Source organism: Gymnogyps californianus, chromosome Z, assembly GCF_018139145.2.
Source record: "Gymnogyps californianus isolate 813 chromosome Z, ASM1813914v2, whole genome shotgun sequence".
In the NCBI taxonomy this organism is placed as follows: domain Eukaryota; kingdom Metazoa; phylum Chordata; class Aves; order Accipitriformes; family Cathartidae; genus Gymnogyps; species Gymnogyps californianus.
Window position 1 is genome coordinate 56,677,651 of NC_059500.1, and position 27,585 is coordinate 56,705,235.

General features: G+C 43.4%; 2 protein-coding genes across 2 annotated transcripts; both read left to right on the plus strand.

Annotated features, from left to right (window-relative positions):
- Positions 1–259: 259 nt before the first annotated feature.
- Positions 260–7,953, plus strand: TMEM171 (transmembrane protein 171). Its single transcript, XM_050913126.1, has 3 exons — positions 260–932; positions 2,659–2,800; positions 7,377–7,953. The coding sequence occupies exons 1-3, from the start codon at positions 302–304 to the stop codon at positions 7,603–7,605; spliced, it is 1,002 nt and encodes a 333-aa protein (XP_050769083.1). The 5' UTR covers positions 260–301; the 3' UTR covers positions 7,606–7,953.
- Positions 7,954–14,422: 6,469 nt separating this feature from the next.
- Positions 14,423–16,117, plus strand: TMEM174 (transmembrane protein 174). Its single transcript, XM_050913740.1, has 2 exons — positions 14,423–15,054; positions 16,015–16,117. The coding sequence occupies exons 1-2, from the start codon at positions 14,423–14,425 to the stop codon at positions 16,115–16,117; spliced, it is 735 nt and encodes a 244-aa protein (XP_050769697.1).
- The last annotated feature ends 11,468 nt before the right edge of the window (positions 16,118–27,585 follow it).

A 27,585-nucleotide genomic window follows, 5' to 3' on the forward strand; every position in this document is an offset into this window, starting at 1 on the left:
TCAGTCTAACTGTAAAGCAAGGTCTGTCTTTTCATCAGCATTCAATGGCAGCAAACTTGATTAGGCCCTTTAATCCATAATGGAGGTACTACAAAACAGAAAATACACCAAGAGTATACAATATAGGCCAAGTAGCAAATGTAGAAGTATGTATTATAATGTAGCTAGTCCCACTGGTTTTTTTCTTCTTTTGATTTGTGTATTTTCATGTTCACAGATCTACTGTAGTTTTCTGCCACTTAATGCTAACAGGAAAAAAAAAAAAAAAAACAACTCATCTGCTTGAGGAGATTCTGTGGTAATGTATCCAGGGGCTGTTCCTGCACCAGGAGGTGAAGGAAATAATGGACAACATGGGAAACTTATTTTTTTCCTTTTTGTTTTTGGAGCTGTGTTGCTCTGCGCTGGATTCCTGCTTTCAGTCTTTATTCTCCAGTCGTGCCCATCTGGAACCTTCAGTGACTGTAACGAGGTCCTTAAGGCTGCTGGGCCCGTGCTGGCTGTAACTGGACTGGTTTGTGTTTTACTGGCACGATCAAGGGCCAGGCTGTATATAAGACAAAGACAATTGCAAAATGAGCAGGTGTACAGCCTTGTTTTTTGTCGCGGGAGCTGTCAGTTTGCCCAGTTTCTCATATTTGGATTCCTGTTTTTAACTAGTGGAATGCTAATTAGCATCCTGGGCATTTGGGTTCCTGGCTGCAGCCCTGGCTGGCACAGCATACAGCTCAACCACACCGGCAGTTCTGATGTGGACATCCAGGGCTGTGGATTCCTGTCACTTCAAATCATGGGACCTTTGATTGTGCTCACTGGGTTGTGTTTCTTCGTGATAGCTCATGTTAAAAAGAAACAAAACTTAAATCTCAACCAAGAATCTTGCGAAAGTGAAGAGCATCCTCAGAGCCCTGAATCTTTTCAGGTTACAGTAGGTGGGTAAATAATGTGTGAACTTTACATTTGAGAGTTCGTAGCAGTTTTTTTTCCACTAATGATTTACCTCTGAATATTACTCATTTGAGCTCTAAGCATGTCAGTTCTGGCATGTCAAACCAGCCAAAACAGAAAAATGTTGCTTTGTCTCATATGTTTTCTGTATGGTCAGTTCAGTTACGTTTCTCTCAAAGACAAAACCTTTCCTTTAGCATAAAAAGAAAGGTCTGACTGTGCAAAAGAAGCCACGTAATCTGACACAAATGAGTCCAATCCCACTTCCTTTCCCAAAGGGTGTAGCTGACACTGCAAATCACAGGTCTAATGACTTCTGTGACTATATTTAAGATTTATTTTAGCCTTGAGCTCTGACCCCTTAAACAGAAAATCTGATTCATAAGCAGTGTATTGTTTGTTTGTTTGTTTTAATCATGGCCACATCTTCATCAGTCAGAGATGTAATTGCAAGATGCTTCTGTTAATTGCACAGTATTTGAGTAAACGTGGTATGTTAGCAGGGAATGCTCCCCTGCATATAGCACTGCTTTTAATACCCCATGAATACATTCTATGCATAAATTATTCTGATAACTTTCTAGCTCTCAGAAAGGATTAATGAGTCAATCATAGTATTGCTTGACTGTCATCTGACTGACAGGACTTGAAATTTCATTGTGCAAAACTTTTTTCCTTCTGCCTGTCAAACCAATGTACAGACCTGTAATGTGGTGACCCTCAGAAAATGTGAGGGTTTACAGTCACTTTTCCAGCCACTGGGATAAATCAAAGGGTCATAGAAAGGAATTCAGATTGTCTTCAAAGGCAAGAAAGCAGAATTAGTGGATTCCTTTTACACTTCCATCAGGAAAAGTAAAATTGAAAGGCTAAAGACTGAGGTCTGGTTGGCACAGTGATGTTCTAGAACAGTGGTGACTAAGCTAGAAAACAACCCCCACCTCACTCAACACTTTTGAAGGTCCCTGACCTGTCGCTGCATACAAATTACAAAGGAAAAAAGGTGCCAGGCAGCTGTGAATATTTATATAAATTATGCAAGCTCAGTGACTGATACGAACTTTCTGTTTTAAAAAAAAAAAATAATTTGAAACTCCTCAGTTACAAAGTTGAAACTGGCAGATATGCTGCACAGTACACTTAATAGTGAATTATGTATCAATAGCGTTGTGGTACTGATGTTAGTAGTGTGCCTTCAGCTACGAGTAATTTAGTAGGGAAGCTGTCAAGGTACACAAAATCAGTCATCAGAACCATTAATGACTTGAATACTTTTGTTATAACACTGCAGTAGATGTGGAGAAACTTAAACTGCCCTATTTTAGATATTTGAGGAAAACTAAATACTTGCCTACCCTTAAAGTGAGCCCACAGTAACTGTGTGCTTTGCACTTCCAGTTTCTGAAGACAGCCAGCAGTGAAGAGGTTTGTGTCTCAGCTAGATGGAACACTCCCCCTCCCCAGCTGTATTTTCTAAATGAAACCTTCCATTTATGAATATGCTGCATCTTTGTTTTGGGATAATTTTGGTTTTGAATGTACCTCCAATGTTCTTTAACAGTTCTGTATGTGGGATCATTGCACTTTATCTTAAAAGGTAGACAAGTACAAATACTGTAATTCCAAAGACAGGAAATATTCTAGGATACAGTGAGAATAAACAGTGGTGCTTAATTTTTCAGAGGTAGTAATTGGTGGGTTTTTTCCTAGGTGATGCTGTAATGGTATTCCCACCTCCACCACCTCCTTATTTTGCTGACCCTGTGTCACCAACTGTGACACGTTGTCTTATGTCAAGTGGTTTGCCTACAAGTGAAAATCCTCCACCCTACCACTCTATCTTCAGCGATGGGTAAGGCTGTTTTCTTCTCTGTCTTTGGAAATCTGAGCTGTTTCTCAAGGTATCCAAGACCATGTTCTTAAATAATCACTGTGAATTAACTCTCTACTAGGCACTACAAAGTTTTCTAGTGCATCGCTTGACTTACTTCAGGTACCTTAACCTTTTATATACCTAGTATAAAAGGAGAATCACAAACCACAGTGTCCTTCATGAGGGTTAAATTCTTACCAGTTTGTTATGACTGAAAAGAACTTGAAGTGAAAAGAAAGCCTTAAATCAGTGGCCTTATTTAAATATACTTAGATTAGGTTTCTTCCACAGATTGTCCAAGAGAAAGCGCCCCTGACAGCAGTGCCCAAGGGGCATGATATCCACACTGCCAGATTTTAGGAAGCCTCTGTAGAACCAATGCAGCGAGCCCTTCATGACACCTATCCACAGGCCCTGTGACCCTGGGAACACCACTTCAGTGTGTTCTGTTCTCCCTGTGACCCTTATCTCACTGTCTTGAGGAACTGAGACCTACCATGCTGGTCTGCCTTGTTCCTGCTGTGGCAGTGTTTCAAGATAAAAGGATACCTTGATATTGCAGGAGAAGAGCAGGAGGCCCCAGGGAGCTCAAAAGTGAGGTTGCAATGCCAACTTAATCTCAAGGTGTTGTACCTTACCCATGCAGCCACTCTTCCATACATTGGGTACAGCTAATTTGCTAGATGCTGCCACCACCAAGCTCAGGGAGCAAGAGCTGCCGACTGACTGAAGAGTTGTCTGCACCACAAGAACTTGCAGGGTTATTTATCCCCTGTGGGTTACCACCAGTGGGCTGCTAACCTGAGGGTGAAAGAGGTCACTGCAAGGGCCACATACTAGGAGCCAGAACTAGATCTGGCCAGGAGAGCTAGATGCCACATGCCTAGAGCCCCCAACTTACTTTCAGGCACTTAATGATCCAGAATTGACTTGGCTTTACCTTCTGGAAGGTCCTATGTCAGCTTGGTTTTGATCTGTGAGTTAGCAGGTGGTATGGGACTTCATTGTAAAGTTTAGTTTACAAGACTCAACGTGCAGCATCCTAAGCACCATCACTGAGCAAGAGCCCCAGCCTGCCCGGCTGTGTCCAATCATAGTAGTTGTTGGGCCATTGCTTTAATAGCTTTCCACTATACTCCAGACTTCTCCACTCACACGAGGCAGTGTGTTCCATGATCAGCTGTACCAGCTGTGTGCCTGATGCTGGTACTTCTTCAAAACTCTAGTGCTAATCTTCCTTTTGAAGCAAATAAGCAAGCAGAAACCCTCTTCCTGCCCAAAGACCTAAATGCCACAGGAGGAGGAAACTTGTGTTGGCAATGGTGCTTATTCTTGTTACCACGCTGTGTGCAGCCATGTCTGTGGTTTTTTTAGTCATCCTTTGAAGTATACCTGGTGGATTCTTGAGGCTCAGGCCCACTGTGTGAGGCACTCTGTTCTTTAGTCAGTCACCGTCACTAGCTCCTCATGTTGTCTTCCATTTTCTAATGCCCTCTTCCAAACATTTTCTCCCCATCTTTGTTGGAGACAGCAGATGCTGCCTTCTGTTGCTATTGCCACAAGCCAGACTGTCCTTCTGCCTTTTCTCAAAAAAATTTTTTTTTTAATGTAGAAAAAACACCTCTGTATCAAAACCCCTACTCACTCTTCCTTGCTACTAGTGCAACACTCTCTAGTGCACAGTGGGACTGGCCCCCAAACAAAAAAATGATCATGTAGATATCACCTAGGGAAGGGAGACACTCAGTGTTTGGTTCCCAATGACTGAGGTCCAGCTTGAGGTTGATTACTTGTGCTGAGCGATGCAATGCCTAATAAACCCTATCTACACACATAATTCATTCAGTCTGCTGTTCTTCCACTTAAATTGTTTTAGAGAGAGTACTTTTTGTACACAGCTGATGAGAATCTGTTCATTACTAAGTGCCCTAAACACCTGCCAATTCAGCATGACAAGGGTAGATGTGGGGATGAGAACATGTCAGGGTTGATCAAGCAAAAGTGCTTTTGAGAGAGCAGTGGCTCTCATGACCAGGCACAAATTGTTGTTTGAAGAAACATTTTATTTTGTTAAGTGTAGAAGTCTTTGCCTGTTCTCGGATTGCAAGTGAAATATATCGGCTCTCAGAGCTATACTACTGCTATCAAAGGACACCCAGAGCAAGCAGGAGAGAAAATAAACTGCTGCTGAAAGAAGGAATTTACATGAAGTCTCTGTGTTCTTATTGGGCTAGGTGAAGGCATCCACAGCTGGAAGGTGTTTCATACCAGCTGCTGCTAGTCCTGGAGTTAGGCCCCACACTGAGCCTGTCTGTGCTACAAGTCCAGCGTGTGCTGTAACTCCCTTCTGGTATGTGCATCCCAGATGTACATACAAAGCAAAAGGATGTGTGCGGAGAGATAACTTGCCCCGAGTGTGAACCTGGACCTCTGGTAGCCCTGAGACAGCCAATTTAAATATGATCCAAGGGCACCCTCAAAAAGCATTTCAGTTTAAATACAGGTAGAAGACCAGGCAGTTTGTAGCCCAGCTTGTTGGGGCAGTTTCTAGTGGAGTGGACAAAACACTTCAACCTTGGATGCAGAAACCCTGACCTCCTGCTTTGGTGTTCTGTGGCTGGGGGTGCTCTAGCTGTTGCCCTTCCATGCTCCCCAGGGTTCTCACAGAGACCCTGTGAATTGATACCACCTCTGGGTATTTCACTCGATCATGCTCTCCCATGGCTCAGCACTTGGTAGCAGCCACAGCATCTTGACTAGTGCAGATTGGTTCCCAAGCCCTTTCATGCGGGAGAAGCAGTAGCCTCGTTCCTCCCAACGTAGTGCCATGGTTGAAGATCCCAAAGCTGGAAGGGAATACCCATTTCATACGTGGGTGGTTACTAGGTGTCGTGGTTTAACCCCAGTCAGCAGCCAAGCACCACGCAGCCGCTCCCTCACTCCCCCCCTGCTCCCAGTGGGATGGGGAGGAGAATTGGGAAAGAAGCTAGAACTCATGGGTTGAGATAAGAAGAGTTTAATAACTGAAGTAAAATATAATACTAACAATAATAATAATGAAATATAATAATAATAGTAATGAAAAGGAATATAACAAAAAAAAAAGAACAGGGGGAAAAAGGGGGGGAAAAAAACCCCAGTGATGCACAATGCAGTTGCTCACCACCTGCAGACCGATGCCAGAGCCACGATCCACCCCTCCCGGCCAGCTCCCCCCTGTTTATATACTGGGCATGACATTCCATGGTATGGAATATCCCTTTGGCTAGTTGGGGTCAGCTGCCCTGGCTATGCTCCCTCCCAGCTTCTTGCACACCTGCTTGCTGGCAGAGCATGGGAAACTGAAAAATCCTTAACTTAAGATAAGTGCTACTTAGCAACAACTAAAACATCAGTGTGTTATCAACATTATTCTCACACTAAATCCAAAACACAGCACTGTACCAGCTACTAAGAAGAGAGTTAACTCTGTCCCAGCTGAAACCAGGACACTAGGCAAATGTGATTTGCCTCTTCAGTCCATTGCTCCACGTTCTGTCAGCAAGTGCTGGGGTGGAGGCTGTGCTGGATGAGAGCTTGTAGGAAGCTGAGTCATGATCTGATTCCAGAAGTGATTGTTTTTTTCCTGCAATCTGTTATAGAGTACTTCAGCATTTGTCTTGTAGTATGTTCTCTTCTCTCTCCTTTAAACACACACCCTCACACACCAGTAACAGCACTGAAGATGAGGTGACTATGCTCTGTATTCCTGCTCCTCACGCAGTATTGGTGGGGGTACGGGTATATGCACAAAGGCAAGAGTCAGCTCTGGGAGTGAGTCATGGGGAATGAGGAGTTCTACCCTTTCCTTGGGAAGCAGCTGAAGCAATATGCTGAGGGCCAACTCCAGGGCAAGATGAGCAGAGTACCAGAACCATGCAGGTGCAACCGATTGGGATCCAGTTATGATGGTCAGAGGAGGGCAGTGAATACTTGGCTGCCCACCTTGACTGTCACTGGGAACTTAGCAGTCTAGTCATGTCCAGTTGCTTCTGTTTCTCCAGCTCTGAGCAGGGATGCTACTCCTTATGTCTGTCAAAGAGTTACTGGAATGCTTCATAAAAGTTTTAAGTTGCCTTTCATCTAAGATCTCAAAGGGCTAAGGATTGTGATTTTTGCGATGCAATTCTAAGTCTAGTAGTTGTCTTTCATAAGGGAAGAGGACAGTGTGTATGTGATAGAGTACAAAAGGGAAGATACATTAGGAGCTAAGGATCAGAAGAAGATTTAATAAGATTGTGAGATAGTCCTGCCAGAAGCAGCTAATACCCATAAGCCAGGCTGTGACTGGTGAAAGGTTAGAAGGGAGCTTGTTTGCCCTTCCCCTCTGAAGTAATAGAATTTTCATATGAGTCATAATGTAGCCCACAGAATGAAATCCTAATGCTTATGCAAGTTCTTTGCTTCAGGGATTTTTAGGGAGTGTGTGCATACATGTATGTTTATGTAACTCAAGTGGAATTTCACTCACTGTAGAGAAATGAATTATGCTAATATGCAGTTTTGTGTTTTATAGAGCACAGCTTATAGATGATGAAAGAACAGTTGCTGTTAGAGACTATGAAACCATATATACAATTTCTGGAAGCAGCTCACCTTCAGATATTTTACCGATGCTATACCTCTCCTCTGAATCACCTCCAAAATATGAAGAAAAAGCATCAGTAACAAATAATGAATACTCTCCATCTTCTTCTTCATCTTCTTCATCTATTTCCGTAGCCACATCTGACACGAGCTCATAGAGGACTGTCAGTTAGACTTCATTTTTAAATTAAATTGTACACTTAGATTTACAATTTTTGAATTTATTTACATTTTGTAATAAAAGCAATAATATTGGCTGTGTCTAATTTTTCATCAAAAAGCATAAATGATGAATTTGGGTTTCAAGAAATATTAGATAATACTGGGCTTCTGAGCAAGTAGTCTGGAGGGATTCAGTTCACTGCAAGAATGTTAAATGCACATCTTGTTCTGTTACAGCTTCAGTTTCTAATTTTAGTTGTTCTTTATATAATGGAGGCGCTAAGTAGAGACGAACTTTTTTTGCTTATTTTAATTAAATCTGTTTGGAGCTTCAAAAAAAATAATTAGGAAGTGGTTTTATTTCTATTTTTGTATGACTTCTGTGGAAAATACTTGTTTGCAAAGTTATTGACTTTATATGTACTCTGAGAGCATCACAAATAGGGGTGTTTAAGATTGGGACCAAATATGTTATGGAGAATTTAAATGGTTACTTTTTGGTCTGCCTGGTAACAAACACTCCATAGCTTAATTTAGACCCTCTCTGGTCCTTACATAAGTATAATCCCTATGAAAATCAGTTTTAGCCAGCAGTTAAGAGCCCTAAGGCAACACTGAGGATAGTTAATAGGCTAACAGTTTAACTGTGGTGATGACTGATTTCAGGGGGATTATACTACTGTTATATATCATCATTCATGGTTTATGCAAGGAGTGCTTATTTTGTGGGAGTGAGCGCTACTAAGCAATGGTATCTTCCAGGTGCAGACGTTACTTATCAGCAAATGCAAGAGAGGCGGTTTCATGGAAGCGCATGCAACAGATGTTTTTAACTGACACAGCACTTGACAGACCATTCAGAAATACAGCCCCCTTAGCTCCTCTGTCCCTGTGCAGCCCCTAAGTTAGCGGTAGCTGCCTGCTTTCAGGATGGAGTGAGAACAGGTTCTAGTTCTATTTTGTGATTGTTTGCACCCATTCCCGAACTGAAGGGTTTGCTTGTAGTAGGTAAGGATAATTAGCAGGAACCAAGTTGCTGCTGACTTTTGACACTTTATGACTTGCTCTGAACCCTGTTTGAGAAAAACAGACCTGAGTCTGTGCCCAGAAACAGAAGGTGGCAGAGCTAGTGTTTGGGGTTGGTTCAGCGTGGTGAACTTCGCAGCATTAGAACATCTTGCAAGAGCGATCTCCGTCTTGTTCAGCTGAGTCTCTGAACACCCACGTGCTCTGGGACCTCAGCTACACCTCAGCTTGTCTTCTGCCATGCTGAATTTCAGGGAACCTGGCTGTAACAGAATGCCAAGGTTTGAATTAAGCACTCAAGTTCCCTCCTGTGCCTAGGGAACAGGGATTGCCTTGTGTCATCTTTCTATGAACATGCCTCTCGCTTGCAGAGCTCTTTAGAGAGATGTTCAGGAGCTCCTGCATTTGGCCATTTATTTCCACCTCTGCGTTGTTCCCTCAGTCGTGCTAGGGCAGCTCTTTGTGCAGGCACACAAAAACAAACCAGCCAGTGAGGGAGGTATATTTAGCCAGCAATAGAGCTGAGGGGCTTATGCATGCAGAGTAATGAGCAAACGCAGCACAGAGAGGGATTTAGTATGTGGGAGCTGATTAAACTGGCATGACTCAGCCATGGGAAATGTCTATATGAAGAAAGAGGATCCATAAAAGCCAGCAGGCATTTTGTCCTCTTTTCTCTCAAGTGTTTTTTACCTAGTAAGTTTTTCAAGGATGCTGTTCCTTGAATGCCTTCTGTAATCCAAGCTATGGTTTACCATCTTTTTGATTATTTTTTTTTAAAGCTTTTGTTTCTAACCTGATTTTTGACAGTGATGCCCACTGCCTTCCATGATTCATGCATACAAAGCCTTGCACATGTCAAAGGAGCTTGTCTCTCTCTCTGGATTTGTGATGCTATTATATAGCAAGTACAGAAGCTGGGGTATTTTACCTAAAAGATCCCATGCAAACAAACACCCATGTTGGCTTTGTTCTGTTGTTTGAATTACAAAGGAACACTCATTTGCTGAAAAGATTAAACATCAAAAAGCGTTTAAACAAATCTTGAAATATGTCACCATCTTTTTCTTAAAAAAAAAAAAATAGTCACATCTGATTGCTAACTGTAAAGGTATTAACCTTTTGTGCTGCCTGCAATTTGCTCAATCAGTTGTTCCCAAGATGTACCCAAGAGACCAGAGAAATCAAGTAGAATATGTTGACTCTGAGCTGAGTCCTCTGGATCTGAAATGTGATCTTCTTGGTTTTCCTCAAGGTTATTGTGTTTTGATCTTCTACTGGAGACTCTCCAGTGTGGACCACTTTATTTCTAAAAAAGCAGTCTTCACGGAAAGCACGCCTTAGAAAGCTGCTGACCTGACTCTTCGGAGTCAGCACCTGAATTTCCTGGGAAGGGTAGGTGTTACTTACCTCTGAAAACAAGGACTGAAAAGAGAATTTCTCTCTGTATCATTTTGAGAAGATGCTTAGGAAATAGTTCAATGTACAGCTGTATTAGCATCTTCTATTTTTGACTTGGAGAATCATTCCTTGAAAACTCAGTGGATGTGCTGGGTGCATCTTCATAACTTGCTCAGCACTGAGAGAGCTAGCATAGCCAGGGCAACAGTATTTGCTTACTGTGTTGTCAAAATCTGCTTCAGCAAGGTCAGAAACTGTGAGTAAGAGGCTAGCAGGTCTGCCTCCACCACTGAAGGCTGCCAATGGGTGAACAGCATTAGTGGGAGGAATTTTTGATGTGGGGAGTAGGGGTGCAATGTCTATATTAGAAAGGAAGCAACACCTTGTAAAACTATAAAAGTAGCTTAAAATAATACGGAATAGCATTTTTATTGAGGAAGTGAGATACTTTACTGTCACACTAATGGTGCTATAACCCCTTTTCTGCCCTAAGGTTAGCTTAAGTGCTTGACATACAAATGCTAGGGAGCAAATCAGGTTGGTTACTGATTCACGCTTACTTAAACAGGCGGAGTGGGAGGTAAGGATTGCTTATCCTCTGTAAGTGAAGTTAAGGTCTCTCTTCCGTGCTGCCTGCACTGACATTGCTCTGCTTCTAACTGCAACACTACAATCCTTTGAATATGAGAAGGATTCACAAAAATATAAATGGATGCCTGTTTTCTAGAAGTCTTTCTTCCTACATCACCAGTAGCTAAAAAAATGGAAAGCTAGCTCATCTGAAAAACAGATTGCACAGATCTCTGCAATGATGCAATGTTTTTAGGATAGCAGCGCTCGCTGGATTGCACCCACTCCATCCTTGCCCTTTGTGGTTGGTAGTGCTGTATCTATCTATGCCTTTTCCACCCTACCCTTTCAGAGTCATGGCTTGTGGGGCATTTCTGTGTCCACACAGACATTTTGCCAATACCTCCACGTTTCTGCAGTGAATGTGTCAGCCTTCATTTAGATCTGTGCTCCTCCCTCTATCACACACGCATGTATCTGGATAATTAGGTATGGAAATACCTTCAATTTGGTGTACCTGATGACAAGACAACATTCCCTGGGAGCATATAAAACCACCTTGCAGGTAGATGCAGTTGTGGGCAGCTGGCTGAACCTGCTTCTCGCAGCTTATTTACGCTTTGAGGCTGGCAGTGCAGTAGTACAGGGCCCCAGGGTGCAAGGCCTACTCGTGGTGGTTCTTTAGGTACTGCTCTTACACATGTAATTCATGTTTTCCACTAAAGATGCCACATACAGTCACCTTTTCTCTAGGAAAAAGTCTCTGTTAGTCAAATCATTGGCTCCTTAATCTCCCTACAATTGAATGTTTCATTATGGAGTGATACTTTATACCTACTCTTTTTAAAGCCAGTGTGCAATACCATGGTATAATTTTCTTTTATACGACATCTTTTGCATGTTCTATGACTTAAGTCCCTGACTATATTACAGGCATGTAAGAAAATAAAACCTCACTACAATGGGCTGGTAATATGAACAAGTATGTAAAAATAAATAGCAGAAGGAGAGGAGAAAAAGATAAGTGAAGGCCTATCAGTGTTTACTAAGATGACTCTTGAAACAGGTTAGAGAACTGAGGAGGTGCAGAGCATTACAGAAAACCTGCTTCCAGCAGCAGGCACTGTGGGGGACGTCTGCACTGGTGACAGAAAATTACGCAGAGTAACAAAGCAAAGCAGTGCTTGTGTTCAGGCTAAGGTCCCTGAAGCAGATGGGAACAAAACTGTAGTGAGATCTCAAAACAGCACCCATGCTGAAAACCTCACTCTGACGAATTCCTTAGGTTTCACAAAACTGTTTTCATTTGTTTAGGAGTTATTCCAGGTAAGAGGGGATGCATTTAGTAAATCAGTATCTTTAAGTGAGTTCCCAGAACATACACTTACTTGGCAAAGTAAAGTACTGGCCTTAAAAAATCAATGTGATCTGGTAATCTCTTAAGACCTTGACAGGTGCCTGAAGGCAGCATTGCCACTGTCTGGGGAAATAATGGGAAAAATGGGGGGAGGCTTAGAGGAAATTGTATCTTACAAAGAGAGGGCAGTTTATAGGGAAAGGTGTAACTTTGATTTAGATCCTACTGTACCAAACAGTGTTTGCCATGCCATTTTCAAAGTTCAAGTGACAAGTAGCCTTGGAAGAAACCACCTGTATTCTCCAGCTCTACTGTGTACTTGCTCAACAACCATGAATTCATGTCCTAGGCCAGAGGCAAAGAGTGTCAGCCATGGGATGATGCAACACCTGACTTGGAAAACTCTGACTCCAGCCAGCATCCAAGGACCATTGTGTAGGACCGAGGAAGTGCTCCAGCAAAATCCTGTTGCAAATAGCGGTTGCAGAGTTCTTGAATGAATGAGAGGAGGAAGGTGACACTACATCTGTATATACCATTAGTTAGACAGCTATTATGATATAATGCTGCTTTTAAAAGGATGTTGGAAAGCCTGGAAGATTCAGCAAACAGCAACAAGAATGATTCATGGTATGGAAAAAACCTGACTTGCAGAGAGCAGTAACAGAAGCTAATTCCATTAAGTTTACCAAATATAAGGTTAAAGGTGACTTAGGTTTTGGCTATACTTACCAATACAAGGACAGCTTATCTAGTATTTCAGCACTTTGTAATTTAGTTGTCATCATACGAAACCACTGCCTTGCAAGCACTAACACTTTGCTCAAGTGGTGCAGAGAGTCCTGAGTAGACTTGGTGCTGTGGGAAAGGCTGATCTTGAGTGTATTTGTCAGAAAATTTGTTGGCACCCTCGGTAATAGAAGACACATAATACTGACTTTGGAAACTTCCCAGATGTTTTTTAGAGGAGTCCAGCGTTAATATTCCTCAAGGTCTATCTGCTAGCAAATGAGAAAGACACATCTGCAATTGCATTCAGCATCAGCTCTGAAGGTGCCAAATTCGGTGAGCAGCCCCTTTCAGAAGTGAGCTGTTGTCACACTGTGTGATATGAATGCACAGTAGACTAAAGGCACCGTTACGGATTTTGAAGAAGCAGTCTGAAAGGTGAGTTTTCTAGTTCTAGAGCTATTTTTATCTTATAAATCTCAGGATAAGCTTGCTTCCCTGAGAGCTGCTGGTAGCAGGAAGTAGCATTATACATTCTACCACCTGGGTAGGAATCTCTGTCCTGTGTGTACTCCCCTGCCATGCTAGTCAAAACAGATTGAGTAGTTGGAGATGTTTCCGCCTTAAGGAATTAAACCAAGACATTCTACCAGAACCCTCTGACAGCAATTATTTTAGTCTGAAACTGTTAGGAAACAGAAAATCTCAACATTCAATTAATCTGTCTGTTTAATATATGGGACATCTGTTCAACAGAACAATTCATTGTGATGTAAAAAAATATTCTAGGTACTTCTGAGTACAGGATAAGATCCCTTGCTTTACCAGGTTTAATATTACAGGAGATGCTTTCTCATTCCTGCAGTGGTGCGCTGTTCGGGGTATGTGGGCTTTATTCAGTATAAACTTTGAGGAAGGGGTGGAGATCCCACAACAAAAAATGTCCACAATTAAGGGGAAATTACAGAGCAATTATGCTACCTTCAAACAGCTGGAAAGCTTTGGCTGGCTTGAAATAACTTTTCTCCCACAACCAGCAGCTCTCCCAGGCTGTTCAGCCCTCACCACCCTGTTGCCGCTTATCCTCCCAGCCACCCACCCACTGCTCCCCCTTGGCAGAATATCAGAAAGCCTACTTTGATATTTTTTAAACCATAGAAGCTCTGGACTGCAGAACGAGCTGTAACAGAGGTCCAGGCATGGCTATAAATGTCACGCTTCAGAGCACTGCAAAGCACTCCCAGCAATGGCCACGCGTTTTCCTGCAGATCTGGGTTGCTGGAGTGGTGGCCCTAGGAGAGCGAGAGTCACCGCACTGCTGTTGACTAAACGTATGCTGTCCATATGTTGAATGCATCAGCTGGCAGGGGGCCTAGGAAAAGCTGCGGTGGCTGCAGCTTCCTTTCTCTCCCATCTGGCATGGGCACAGTGAGGAAGTAGCAGTGGGTGCCAAATTAAAGAAGAGGATAAACAAAGAGATAAGCAGCCATGCAAGGGCCATTTCGGAAGCGATGGTGGTAATTCAAGAAGTCTTTAGTGATCGCTTCAAGCTTCACTTCCCAGACCTTTATTCTTCTAAGCAAAGTTTATTCTTTCACATGATGAACTCTGTTAACCATACATGCACAAAGTTCTTGTATAACTAACCTGAACCTTCGACTTTAAATGCTCTGCTGAGTCCCTTACAAGCCCCCTTTCTCTTGAGGCAGAAGATAACGTTATACTCAGTAATGGAGCAGAACAACAACAATGTAGAAGATTTCTCCTTGAATGTCTTTTCTGTCACTCCTTATCAGCCAAACAGATCCGATGTCCTGGTGTCAGATGGGGATAAAGCCGGCACCACTTTGCTCTTTTCAGGTGTGTTTTTGGGACTGGTGGGGATCACTTTCACCGTGATGGGATGGATAAAATACGACGGCATTACTCACCTGGAGTGGACTCAGTTACTAGGGCCTATTCTGCTGTCTGTCGGGGTGACTTTTATTCTGATTGCTGTTTGTAAATTTAACATGCTTACCTGCAAACCCTGTAAAGAAAGAGAGGAAAATATGTCAGACCTCGACCAGACTGCAAGCGGACAGTCCTTTGTCTTCACTGGCATTAACCAGCCTATAACTTTTCACGGTGCCACAGTGGTACAGTACATCCCTCCACCATACCCAGCCCAGGAAGGCATTGCTGTGAGTCCTGGCTACCTTCACCCGGTGCTCAGCTGCTGCGGTGCTGTTTCTTCCAGTGCCTCACCCACTCCCACCCCAGGCTCTGCTCACTTCTGCCCTGCCTACACCCTGGATAACCCAGCTTTTACCGGAGACGGGAACTACGCTGCCTATCCTGCAGAGAATACCAGGAATCAGAGGTACATCTTCTGAAATGCCTTAATGTGTTTGGACACAGGCTTCTGAGTATTTTGAGTGCTATGTATGGTTTCAAAGGAAACAAAAGCTAGTCCAGGGTGTTATCCTTCTTCATACACTTTTTTTTTTTCTTTGCTAGGAGTATTTCTTGAGTAAAGACTATGGAGACATAATTTTTCTGGAAAGCATTTTTATCCAAATTAAATTCACTTATGAATCCCTTTCAATTTTCAGTCTACTAAATCTCTTGTTATTTTTGAAGATATTAGTATATATGCTCCTGCCGATGGTTTTTTTTTTATGCTTATCTTACTACCTTTAGACTGTTGACCAGAAGGTTATTATATGTACAGCCAGAAGCTTCCACTCAAACACAATCACAACACACGAGTCAGCGCACAAACAGCATTTTTATGACAATGCAAGAATCAGTTTGGTACCAGATGCTCTCCCTCCTGATTACGCTTGGCCTCCTCTCCCACTGTAGCAACATTCCAGCACTTACTCTTTTCCTAGTTTTGGGGCATAAACAAGATGGCTGATATTACAGAGCAGTATGAAACTGCTTTAATCAGACACAAAATAATTTTATATAGTTCTTTCCTCTAAAGAAAAATAATTACAGGAATTACTCAGAATTATATCCTTCCTAGAACACAAGTCACTTTTAGTTCATTTATCAAAGTCTGTTTGAAAAACCGCTGACTCACTCATCATCCTCCGCAACATGTGTGACAGGCATAGGCAGCATGAAAACAAAGGTCACCTCCTGACACTTCTATACTTCATAAAAAAAACACAGCAAATGGTTGAATCGCAGTAAAACTTCATCTCGTAGCATTTTCTCAAGAAGTCAGGAAGTGCTTTTCCCAGATAAGGCTGACAGGACACAGCACTGAGGTTACTTGCATGCTTTGTGTTTGCTAAATTATTTTTGCACCTGCTCCTCTTCCTATTTTCAGGTCAGAGGATACTTCTGATGAGCCAGAAGAACTGCTAGAAGACTACGCCTGTGATGACTTGTCACCTCCACGTTATGAGGAAATATACCCACTATCTTCATAAAATAACCATGGACGACAGACAACAATTCTAAGAGACACCAGCTTTTTAATCCCCAAGAATCTTTTCTTTAAACACTTGTGTGATAAGCAAGTGTGAGCAAGATCTTGGTACTGATACACAGTTCAGTATCACTGAAGATATTTAACCAATCCCTTCTTTTTCTCCCTCAAAATTCATTAGCCCTTTGCTATGCAGTCTAATAGCAGAGGTATTAATTATTTAATAGCAAAACTATTAATAGTAAAGCTATTAAACTCAAGGATCCAAATCCATATTAGGGTTCCTCAACAAGAAGCCTGATTTTCAGACTTGCTGCAACCACTGTGAACTGTGAATGCACAAGATGTCTGTGGAAGGTCATGTTTGCTCCTGGACATTCAGCATCATTAGAAAACACTTCATTTATTCTTGATGTATTTTCCATCTTGATTGCTTGGGAAACTTCAAAAGTGCTCAAGTGCCTGATCCATGAAAGTGCCTATAATGTCTTAATTCTATCTGATATCTTAGACTAGCTCAGTCATTAATAAGTCCAGTCTACAGATTAGACTTCCTCTGCTTGGTTCACCTATACAACCCAGTCTTGTAGCCATTTTTGGAGCACCCTGCTTGAACCAGAGCATCCCAGAACAGAGAAAATACAAATAGTGACCTCTGCCCATTTTTACACAGATGTCTAACAGATCCTGCATGCATCAAATTCAGGTCCCTTCCCCACCTGATGGGATGCAAAGCACTGTCTCCCACCAGGAGTCCTAACAACTACTAGGTTAATATCACTAAAGAAAATGGCACCTTTCTGAAGCGTTGACAGAGGTGTGTGGTCCTACCAGTTTAAAAGGCTTTAATAATCACAGGTTCTTCCTGCTGCACCCTCATTCTATGGGAGAGCTGTGGTGGAACCGCTCCTGAGGTCCCTTCTTGTTTGAATGTGGGTCCTAGGCACCCTGAGGTCCCTTCTTGTTTGAATGTGGATCCTCAGCACACAACTCAGGCTGTAGGTTCCCCCAGAGCATCCAGGCAACTATGCACTGCAGTGAACTTTCTTGTTCAAGTTCAACTTTCAAGATCAACATGGTTCCAGGCATTGTATCAACAAATGGATTTACAGCTGTATATAACAAAGGATGAGGTGCATAAGCTTTGAAATCTTGCAATCCAGAACGGAGGTCCCAAAAATCTTTGCTCAGGAGCTGTCTAAACCCCAGAGCAATGAGAATGCCATGAGTCCTTTCATTTTTATTTTGTATTTCCACATATGCTTCAAGTTCTGCTTTTGAGTGTGCCTAGAAGTGCCCTGACACAGCTGGACAAGTCAGTATCTCCCCATGCAGGATCCCATCAGTTTTGCCTATCATCTCCCTCAAAGGACTCGAACCAAAAGCTGTTCTCAGCTCACACCTGCTGGAGCAGGCACCACGCAAGATGATCTAGAGGGCAATGGTCACTGTCCAAAGTAACCGAGCAGTGTGCTGCTGGTGTGCCTGCACATCAGTCTCCTGGCCTGGAACAGCATGGCTAAAAGCAAGTGTCCATTATGGAACGCATGAACTTTCTCTTACTTGCCAACACAGCTGTCTCAGCTCCTGCCAGTTGTCATCAATCTGTGATTGATCTCATTGATGTCATTCCTGAGGGCTGGAGAAGCCTGGTGTTGAGCACAGGCAGGCGGTACAGGATGAACCTGGCAGCTGGAAGTCACTGAGTGTCCATGCAGCCTTGCTAGCAATCAGGAGACGTAGCTTTGGATGGAGAGGTGCATTCAGAACATTGTCCAGTTGCATGGAGCTGCAGGTGCACACTGACCTCGCTGTCCTGTCTACTTGGAGGGTGCCAAGAAATATAGCATTTTTGGAGGAGCACAAGACAACCACTGTGTTCCACAGTGATGGACATGACACTGACGGAGGTCATATTTGGATACAACACTTAAACCGATGCAAAACTGGATTAGCAACTGCAGCAGCAGCTACTGGACAGTGACTACAAACTATGTGCCAGGTTTTTCTCATTAGAGAAATATGGGGAACGGTGATTTTCAGCAGCAATGGCCTGGTGTTAGCAGGTAGGCATGTGTAGCTGGAGAAAGGCAGACACTCTATGTTCAGCATGATCTCTACGGGACTGAGTGAGAGAACAGAAGGTCTAAAAATAAATGCAAGTTTCTCTTATGGAAATCTCTTGCTCCTTTTCCAGAATTTATGTGGAAGTGAACTCATCCTCCCTCCACAGCAGGAAACTGGAAGGTCCCAAATCCCCAGTTAGTTCCACATGGACAGATCCCTGCACTTAGCACGTAGTTCTGCTGACTCCAGCAAGCACTGCAGGAGCACAGAGGTCAGGCTTGATGGATCCAATTGCAGGACCATGGTCAAAATTTCTACCCAATCACCCTCCCCACAACAAGAAAATACCTTCCATCAGAAACCACAGACTTTTGCTGCTACTTTTTTTTTTTTCTCAAATACGTGGCATAAGCGTGTTTCATGGGGTAATCATAGCTTTATTTTTACAACATCAAATCATACTGTCAGAGTAAATACGAGAAATCCAGAAGGTTGCACTGTGGACTCCATATTGGTTTTAAAATTTACTTCTGTAGACACTAAGTTCATTGAAAGAGCCCTGGGTTTCTTTTTAGAGAGAAGGCTGAATAAATAAATTTAAATAACTAGGTATTAAAATGATCTTGACCCATCAGATGAATTCTGCCTGAATTCTGTAGGAGTCTTTTAATGCTGCACAAATATTTGAGAAGCTCCGGTCTGACGACTTTTCCTTGCTGTACTGATTGCCAATTATTGGTTTTAAGAATAGAGTAATATTCTATGAAGGCTTTTCTTCCTCCTCTTCCTTCCACCTTCTACTTTCATCCTTTTTTCTATTTTAACAATGTTTTTATCTTTAGGGTTTTTTTGCTTTTGTTACTGTATCCTCAGTGATACAGCCGTCACATGAATTCACCTCTCAGCATTACAATCTCTTTCTGCCCTATGATGAGTGAAAGAACAAGCCTATTTGGCCAGACCTTCAAGCAAGGTGAACTGACACAGCTCTGCTAGATTATGCTGATTTAACTCCTCAGAGGGCCCGGAAGATTGTATTTGAGATTTTGTTCAATCCACTTTTCATTTAAACCAGTGCTCTTTAAGCAAAATTACCTTCTCCCACATTGCCTGCAATGCTACCGCAGACCTGCAGAATGATGCTTTATTATAGTTAGATGCATCTCGAATTCTAGCCACAGCGAATGAATGTTGTATGTGAGTATTCAACTATGTAACACTGAATGGGTTATTGGGATTTTTCCTAACATGACTCCGTTTATAAGATTTTGACCATAAGCTGGTTAACATATGAAATCGGTAGAGACGTGCCTATTGATACGAAGCTGAGCACAATCTGTTCATTGCAGTAAAACTTCTGCACAGAGCTGCTCTAAGATCAAGGAGCTATTTCAAAACACTAAATGCCACATGCCAAATGCAGCTGCAGGGTGTGAATTTCTTCTCAGATAAAATCTAAATCTGAAGTCTGCTTTTTAACATCAGTGCTGCCGTATCTGTGAGGAAGTGCAGGAATATACAAGTCAAGATTTGCTTTGCTTTGGTCTTGTAGCACTTTCTCACAAAAGCCTAATTTCACCAGAGGTACCTGTTTGTGCCACTGATGCTCCTGTGCAAGTGCCTGCACACACATACCCAAGCAGAAAGCCTGTACAAGTGGGTGTTCAGAAGTAGTAGTGCTGAAATCCGTCAAAGAGTGAGTTAGTTATTTTTAAACTGAATCGGGATTTAGGAAATTGGGGTCTCGGGAAAAAAATAAACCTGTAAGTAGGGCTCGTTCCTTTCCAGAGAGCCCTAGTTACGCACACGGCAGGCCTTCGGCACGGGGTCCCCGCGGGCTGCTGGGGGATGCTGCGCCGCGCCCTCGATTCCGCGCGGAGCCCGAGCCCCCGCTCCCACGGGGCCGCCCCGCTCTCCCCTGCCCCAGCTGGGCCCCGGCCGAGCAGGGTCACCCCGAAAGCCGCCGGAGCGGTTTGACCGGACGCCTCCTCGGCCCCCGGCCAGCGCCCCCCTCGCCCTGCCGGCGCACCCCCGCTACGTACCGCCCCCCCGCCGCCGCCAGGGGGCGCCGCAGTGTCCCGGAGCGGCTGGCGGGGGCGGCGGCGGGGCCGGGGCCGGGGGCGGCGGGGCCGGGCTGCGGGGCCGGGGCCGGAGCTGCGGGGCCGGGGCCGGGGCCGGGGCCGGGGCCGGGGCCGCCCAGGTGCAGCCCCGGTCGGCGGAGCTACTATGCCGGCGGCTGCCTCCGCATGGCGGCGCGGCAGCTGGCAGGCGCCGCCGGGGCCCCCCTTTTGCTCACCCGCCCAAGTTGAAATTGGACGGCGTTAACGCGGTCGTGTGTCCCCACTGACTCGGCAGGTGGCAAGGATGCAGAGCCGGTACATTTTAACCTGCTGCCTTGTTGTATGCCAGCTGGCTTTTGAGCCAGGAGAGCTGAAGATTTTCTTCCTTAATACGAATGCTAAAGATGCCATTACAAAGTACCGTGAGCTCCCACACAACTGACAGTTGGCTTGCCTAAGGAAAAAAATGCCTGTGGTGAAAGGCCTAGTGAAGTCACCGAAGAACTGAGTATCCCTGATCTCACAGGAGGAGTGGACATCTGGAAGGACTTCAGCTTGGGGAGAGATGCTCCACTGTGTGCTCACATGCGCTCTCCTCCTCCTCCTCACCCCTGTGACCTAATGGGACAGACTTTTCTCTACATGAAGGAGCAGGGGGAGTCCAAGGGTCATCCGCGAAGAACTAGGGCATGCTGTTTGTATACAGCACGTAAGATAATCTGTGCTTGCTGCAAGTATCTTTATTGGCTCCACTTTAGCTGTCAGAGTGAATAGACATCAGCAGGACATGCTGAACGTCACTATTGCCACTCGATCCCCAAGTGTGCGCCAGTGTGTCTGGCAGAGAAGCATACAGCACAGCCAGGTGGGATCTCATGGGCTGTGCCTGCATTAGCTGAGCGGTGCTGCTCAGCAGGAGTGGGTCTGCAAAGTGAAACAGCAGGTGCGGAGAGCCCAGTGTCCACATTCACTGCATGTTGGAGAGGTCTAGATCAGACTTAGTCCTGTGAACTGAATGCCAATTAGCAGTTGAAATATACAAGTTATTCTCCTAGGGTGTATTTTCTGGTTCAGCTTCATCCAATAGACATTATTCAGCTCACACCTGTGATGTGATGCAAAGTGTCACAGGGCAAGCGGGGACTGTAGGGAGAGTCTCTTCAAAAGTGCCTGATTTAGAAACACTCGTTGCCCTACAGGCATGGGGTGACTTGCAGCAGCTGCAGGAGTTGCATGTGGTGGAGCAGACCCATGTGGACCTACATGAGGCTTTCCTCAGCTTCCTGACACCAGTGAGCTCATGGGAGAGCCTTTCCCAGTACTGATGGAGGTTACTTTGAGAGGTCTCAGGGCACAGTGTCAACAACTCCAAAGTTACATGGAGTCTAATTTTGAGATGTCGTAGGCTTGTGTCTTCCTGAAAAACATTTGCAAAGTGATGGAGAAGTTTTTCCATAAGGAACAGGCCAAAATGGCTCCCTAGCTCATGTGATCAGTCAGAAAATGCCCTCCTGAACCTCACCCCATATGTGATAACAGCACAGGGTCAAGGGGAAATCAGTAATGCCATGTTTGCTTGTATCTGTGCCATGTGTGGCAACTCTAATGAGCAATTGATTGCAGCTACGCACGCTATTTAGCAAACACCATGGGACATGCTGTAGCAGAGTAGCCGCTGTACATCTTTTATAAAATCCTAGGATGAGATTATTGCTCTCCTGTTTGGGTTATATTGTGTAAGATTTTTTTAAAAGATAGTGGATGCTTTTTGTTTATTTTTGCAGGTGAGTCATCAGTCTATATGTAAGATGCTGTGCTTGCTACTTAGGGAACGGGGCATGCTATTTAACAGCCCTGGGTAGATGGCCTGATATTTTCTTGTTTTGCATAGCTGCAGCTTCCTATTTACTTATGGTTCAGTGGGTACTATCAAGAGCTTAGCTTTAAGGTAAAGCTTCAGGCTTTGTCAGCCTGAAGACATACCTAAGGAAATATCGAACAATAATGCAGTCCGAGTAGGTGACTGCCAAAAAAGAAAGATGTGCATTTTAAACTTCTAAACATGAAACTGGTGGTAGCTTCCATGCTAACTGACACCGCTTGGAGTGCCCTTCTTGTTTTTCTGCTGCTCTGCAACCCAAACCCAGACAGCAGCAGGCCACGCTAGCATTCAAGGCAGCATTGGCTTGTCACAGCCTTGTGTCCCCAGGCACCTGCCACATATCACTGTGGTCGGCTCACACAGTGTTGCCTCACACAGAGACCTGGCAAAAGCTGGCGGCTTGAGAAGGCTGTGGTTTGCACCTCTTTGCTGTTTTTGTTTGTCACCATTTGTTTTTCACCATTTAACATACCACCTTCTGCATTTATGTAGAGCAGGACAGCCGTTGCCATAGCACATGCATCATGATAACTGTTTCATTACCTTTTTCAAAAACCACATTCTTTAGATAATGTTGGCCTCACTCTGCTCATGCCATCTTAAGGGCAGGAAGAAAATAAACAAATAAGACTTCAGCAGAAATTAATCTCTTCAGAACTGTAGAGGTACAATAGGATTTTTGCCACAAAACAACAGTTCTCTGCAAAATCTTCCATGGAAAGGGACAGAAAAAGACAAGCAAATTGTTGTAAATAGTGAATTCACATCGCTCCAAATTTGTATATATATAATCCATCAACACTGTGGTTTTACTAATCCTGATAAAACATTAAGGGAAAATAAATATTATTTTTACCATATTTGCTCAAATAAGGCTTATATGTTCCACTTCCCCAGATTTTGCCCTCAAAATCAGAGGTACTTGAGTGTTTTGCAATGTGCCAACACTCTGCATTATTGTAGAGTCTTCTGTGTCTTTTTGGTCTTTTGCTGTCATGCAGGTGCTTGCTCCTCCTGCCCTCCAAGCTGGCTGGACAGGGACTGATCAGGACACCAGCAGACAGCACCGTGCTGCCACAGGGGCACAGAGCACCTTTGCATCAGGGTTGGGTTTTGACGAGATGCCTTCTTTCACAGGCAGAATGAGCACAGCTGTGTCTGTAAAAGCTGTGCAAATATGCACATGCTTCATCTTTACAAATCAATCACATCAGATATTGACTTTATTCTTGTATTTTAAGGTCCTTGAATGTGGCCTTTATTTGTATCTAACAAATCTTCAGAGGTACAGAATGCTTGATAGGATGAATAAAGGCAGTAGTATGAAATGTCTGATGCTTCTTGTGTGTTTGTGGGGTTTTTTCAGCTTGTTAAAACCTGGATATGCTGGGAAAGAACAGGAAGGAACATAAAGAAGAAGCTGCAGTACAAATAGCATCTTCAAATCCTTCCCTTAACTGTAGTGACATCGAATTCCACACAGCTTCAAGAAAGCCACAGGACAAAGGCATGAATGTCCAGAAAAGTGAGAAAAGAGAAAAACAGGGAATTGCGGGAAAGCCAGTGGAGGATAGCCTCTATTCTTATACTTCTATAATGAGAAGGAAAGGCAGGAAAAAAAGAGCAAGGACAACAAATCAGTGATGGGGAGGGAAAAAAATGGGGAGCCCTTCACCGCACCAAATGACACAAGTGAACACTTTCCTAAACAATGTTTCAGTTAAAAATAGTTTCTTAACTCTTCCAAGTAAACACATTTGAGATTTCCTCCTAGAACTGTATTTCTGAATAAAGTCCATTATATTCAAAAAAGCTGCTAGGTAGATGTGCGAAGCACAAGAATACGCAAACATAGATACACCTGAACCCCAGCAAGCACACTCAAAGAGTAGAATAACTTGCTTAAAGTCACCTATTGCAGTGCTGTGTCAGTGGGAACTGGACTAATGCGGCAATTGATGAGAGACTGCAGCACTGTGAGCATCAAAGTGGAAAAGATTTGCACGGCTCCTGCTGTGGTAGGCAACTGCACAAACCCTTTCATAAATTGCTCAAGCTCCATGTTGAAATTAGTTAGGATTTGGCCTTGCTTTTAATGGAAGGTAGGAAAAAGTCAAGAAGAGAGAGTAAGACCCAACATGGCAGAAAAGAGAGAACCAGGTAATGGCTAAGGGAAAAAAAAATTATCTCCTTTTACACATTATGCTACCTGTTTTAAATGCCTCTACCTTCCTAGCTCACGCTCTGTGTGTTGCACTTAATATTGATGGTTAATCAAAATCAAGCAATAAATGTGTTAATCTTTAATGTTTACTTAGCCATGCAGACCAGGAGGTGGTGACCTACAGGGTAGCATTACTGAGATGTTTTAGTTTTACGTTACATGTTCAAGTATTTTATATTACCTTTCTGTTATTTTCACAAAAAACAAGCTCTCCTTCATCTGTTTAGTAAAAAAAAAATCCAAATGAGCTGCAAAACTATGCCCCTGCTTCCAAACAAATAATGAAACCTTAATGTGAATAAATGTGCCTTCATAACCAGAGCCGGGCTTGTGATCTAACTGGGTAATAATTCACTTGTAATATCATCAGCTCAGAATTAGTATCAGCCTGAGTATTGTTGGTGCAGGTGTAACTTAATTAATTCAGGCTCATTTTATCTGGCACTTAGCTGTTTATATTGGTGTTGGGAGCATTAGGTCCTTCAATTTTTCATAACAAGCAACACCATTAAACTGCCACAGCACAATATAAGTCAGAGATTTTTCTTAGACCTCATAAAACAACTAACAAAAATGTTACAGCTGCCAGATTCATCATGTGCTTTTATACATCCAGCAAACAGAACTGACAATAACTGTTTTCGTTTGGCTATTATTTTTTGCTGTTGTTTCAACAGTGTATGAAAATCAATGTGGAAATATAAGAGCAATAGGCTAGTCTGAAGGACTCACTGTCAAAGGCATAGAGGTGATAACAGGATCCTAAACATAGAACCAGATCTCTGCTTGTATGCTTCTCTGCTGCACTGGAACACATATTTTAGTCAAGTTGCATGCACGGTATGAGCAGTGAGGACAGAAAACAGTGTGTGATTGCAGAGTCGAGTCACGTGCCCATTTAGAGCATCTTGGGGTGCATGAGTGTATGTAGTTGATATGCACATGTGGGCACGCCTAAAATACATACATCTTGATTTAGCCTATTAACACACGTCTATATTAAGTCACTGAAGACTGAAAAACAAGAATGGAAATATGAGGGAAAAAGTATCCTTTGGTATTTTTCAGAAGTTGATGTTTTTGTTCATTGTTTATCAGAGCATAAATTATTTTCATTGTTCAGTTTAATAGGAGTTACAACGCATTGTATAATAATAAAAATATTTCAGAATTTGTATCATCTTGCAGATAAATTTTCCATCTTCCATTTACTAAAGAGCCACCTAATCCTAATGTGATGCCCCTCAACAGCAGAATTTTATGTTACCCAGCTCTCTTGCCTCTCACCAGCATGACTAACTTTGCCTGACCTGCCACAGAGAACTGAGAGAAATCCATCTGTTTCAAAAGTGGAAAACTACACACTGCCTTTGATGCTTCATACATGAATATGTTTTTCAGCCCTCTGTGAAAACTTATAAGATGCTCATTACCTGCAGTACTGGAATAAATTCAGCCATGGTTCCCTAGGTGCAACCATTTACAATAATGTCATTTGCCCCCAGTTATGCCAGATTGGCCCAATACATCTGAAAAATAATTATCTTCATATCAGGTATTTGCTGCTGTTTACCAACCAGCTATAGGAGCCAAAGGATATGATGAACTCTTCAAACCAGTTTTAATCAAATAGCTGCCAGAAAACGCCCCAAACAGAAATCTTTGCTGCTTTTCTAAACAATTTGTAATTAACATAAGAATAAACTGCATATTTGAATTTTCACCAACACAACTGTTTTCCCCAGGAAATCACAGTTAAAAGCTGAAGTGAATGTTCCTTTAGAAAGTGCACTTTGTTTATAGAAATAGTCTTAGCAGTTAATGTCTGGCAAAGCTTCAAACTCAGCATTACATTGCATTGGTAATTTTAACTTTATCATCTTAAGTAGATCCAGTTTGGATGTATGAATACAAGCAAAGTAGGACAGCCCTCAAAGAACTGCCTTTAAGCAGGCTTTATTCTATCCCATGAAGCTTTGTAATTCCTTCTGTTATTATTAATAGCTGTTAAGTGCTGACAGCATGCTTGGCACTGAATGAAACGCAGGAGCAGACATGGTTTTTGTTAAGGGTGGCCCTCGGGAGGCCATTTACTGTGTGTAACAACAACAACAACTTTATTGGAGTAGTAACCCACTAACACAGCTGCAGCTCGGGTGTCAGGAGATGTCGCTGTTTAGACGATATAGTGATGTGCACATGCATGCAGATATGTCTCTTTTACGCATTAATTTTGTCACAGCTAGCAAGGCTATCAGCTGAGCAGACAAGACTTTCTGAGGCAGCCAAAGAAAAGCTGTGACCTGGAGTGCCATTTTTGCAGGGTTTTCTCCCTCAGCAGTGGGAGTACAGACCACTGGGACAGGCCAAGCACTTGGGAGCATCACAGGTGCTGGACACACTGGGATGGAAGGAAGACCTCAAAGGGCAAACCTCTGCTGCTAGAGGTTATGGCAAGATCAGCCACAGGATTAAAGGAAATGGCAGAAAAGAAGTGGACAGAATTTCAAGCAGAGGAGCCCTGAAGCTGTCTTATGTGGATGGCTTCCTTTTGAGCCAGGAGCTACGGAAGTGTTGAAAAAAAGATTGGAAGGGACTGAGGGGATGTTGTGGGAGGCAGCTGCAGACCCTGAACCCAAGACACCGGGAGGGAGCCGAGCTGGTGCTTCAGAGCGGAAGACAGGGTCTCTGCTCTTCTGCTGCAGGGAAAGCTGGCATGCCCACTGGACACCATTTGTCTACACTCCTGGGTAGCATACAGAGATGATGCCCAATTCCTGACCTTCAAGGTCCTGTCAGATGTCATTGGCCAGTTTTAGCCTAGCCAAGATCAGAGCTCTGTTGCATCATCATCTGTGGAGGGTAGGAGAGAGAGAGGAGAGGCAGTGGCATAAAAACTCTGCCGACAAGTTCATACTTTAACATGTATGTGAGTCAGGAGCTTTGCAGGGGACATTTACCCCCCAGCTCCTGATCAGGTGGCTGTGCAGTGCCCAAAGCAGTGGAAAAGGTGACTGGCTCCCCCACTCAATGAGACTCACATGACTTGTAAGCACAAGGGCTAAAGCTCCACAGAACTAGGTGCTGCACCATGTGGGAGGTAAGTTACTCCTGGGCGTACAGATGCTGGTCAGTGATAATGGCAAGAGAAAGTAGGTCCAAACAGCTCAAATAGTTCTCTTGAAACTGTTTATCTTAGTTTCATTGTAATTGCCTGGCTAGCTTGTTTCCTGCTG

Excerpts from the sequence above, each read along its gene's own strand:
- TMEM171 (XM_050913126.1), top strand. The coding sequence starts at position 302 with ATGTATCCAGGGGCTGTTCCTGCACCAGGAGGTGAAGGAAATAATGGA. Across the intron at positions 933-2,658 it reads ATCTTTTCAGGTTACAGTAG|GTGATGCTGTAATGGTATTC; the intron begins GTGGGTAAATAA and ends GTTTTTTCCTAG. Across the intron at positions 2,801-7,376 it reads CACTCTATCTTCAGCGATGG|AGCACAGCTTATAGATGATG; the intron begins GTAAGGCTGTTT and ends TGTGTTTTATAG.
- TMEM174 (XM_050913740.1), top strand. The coding sequence starts at position 14,423 with ATGGAGCAGAACAACAACAATGTAGAAGATTTCTCCTTGAATGTCTTT. Across the intron at positions 15,055-16,014 it reads GAGAATACCAGGAATCAGAG|GTCAGAGGATACTTCTGATG; the intron begins GTACATCTTCTG and ends TCCTATTTTCAG.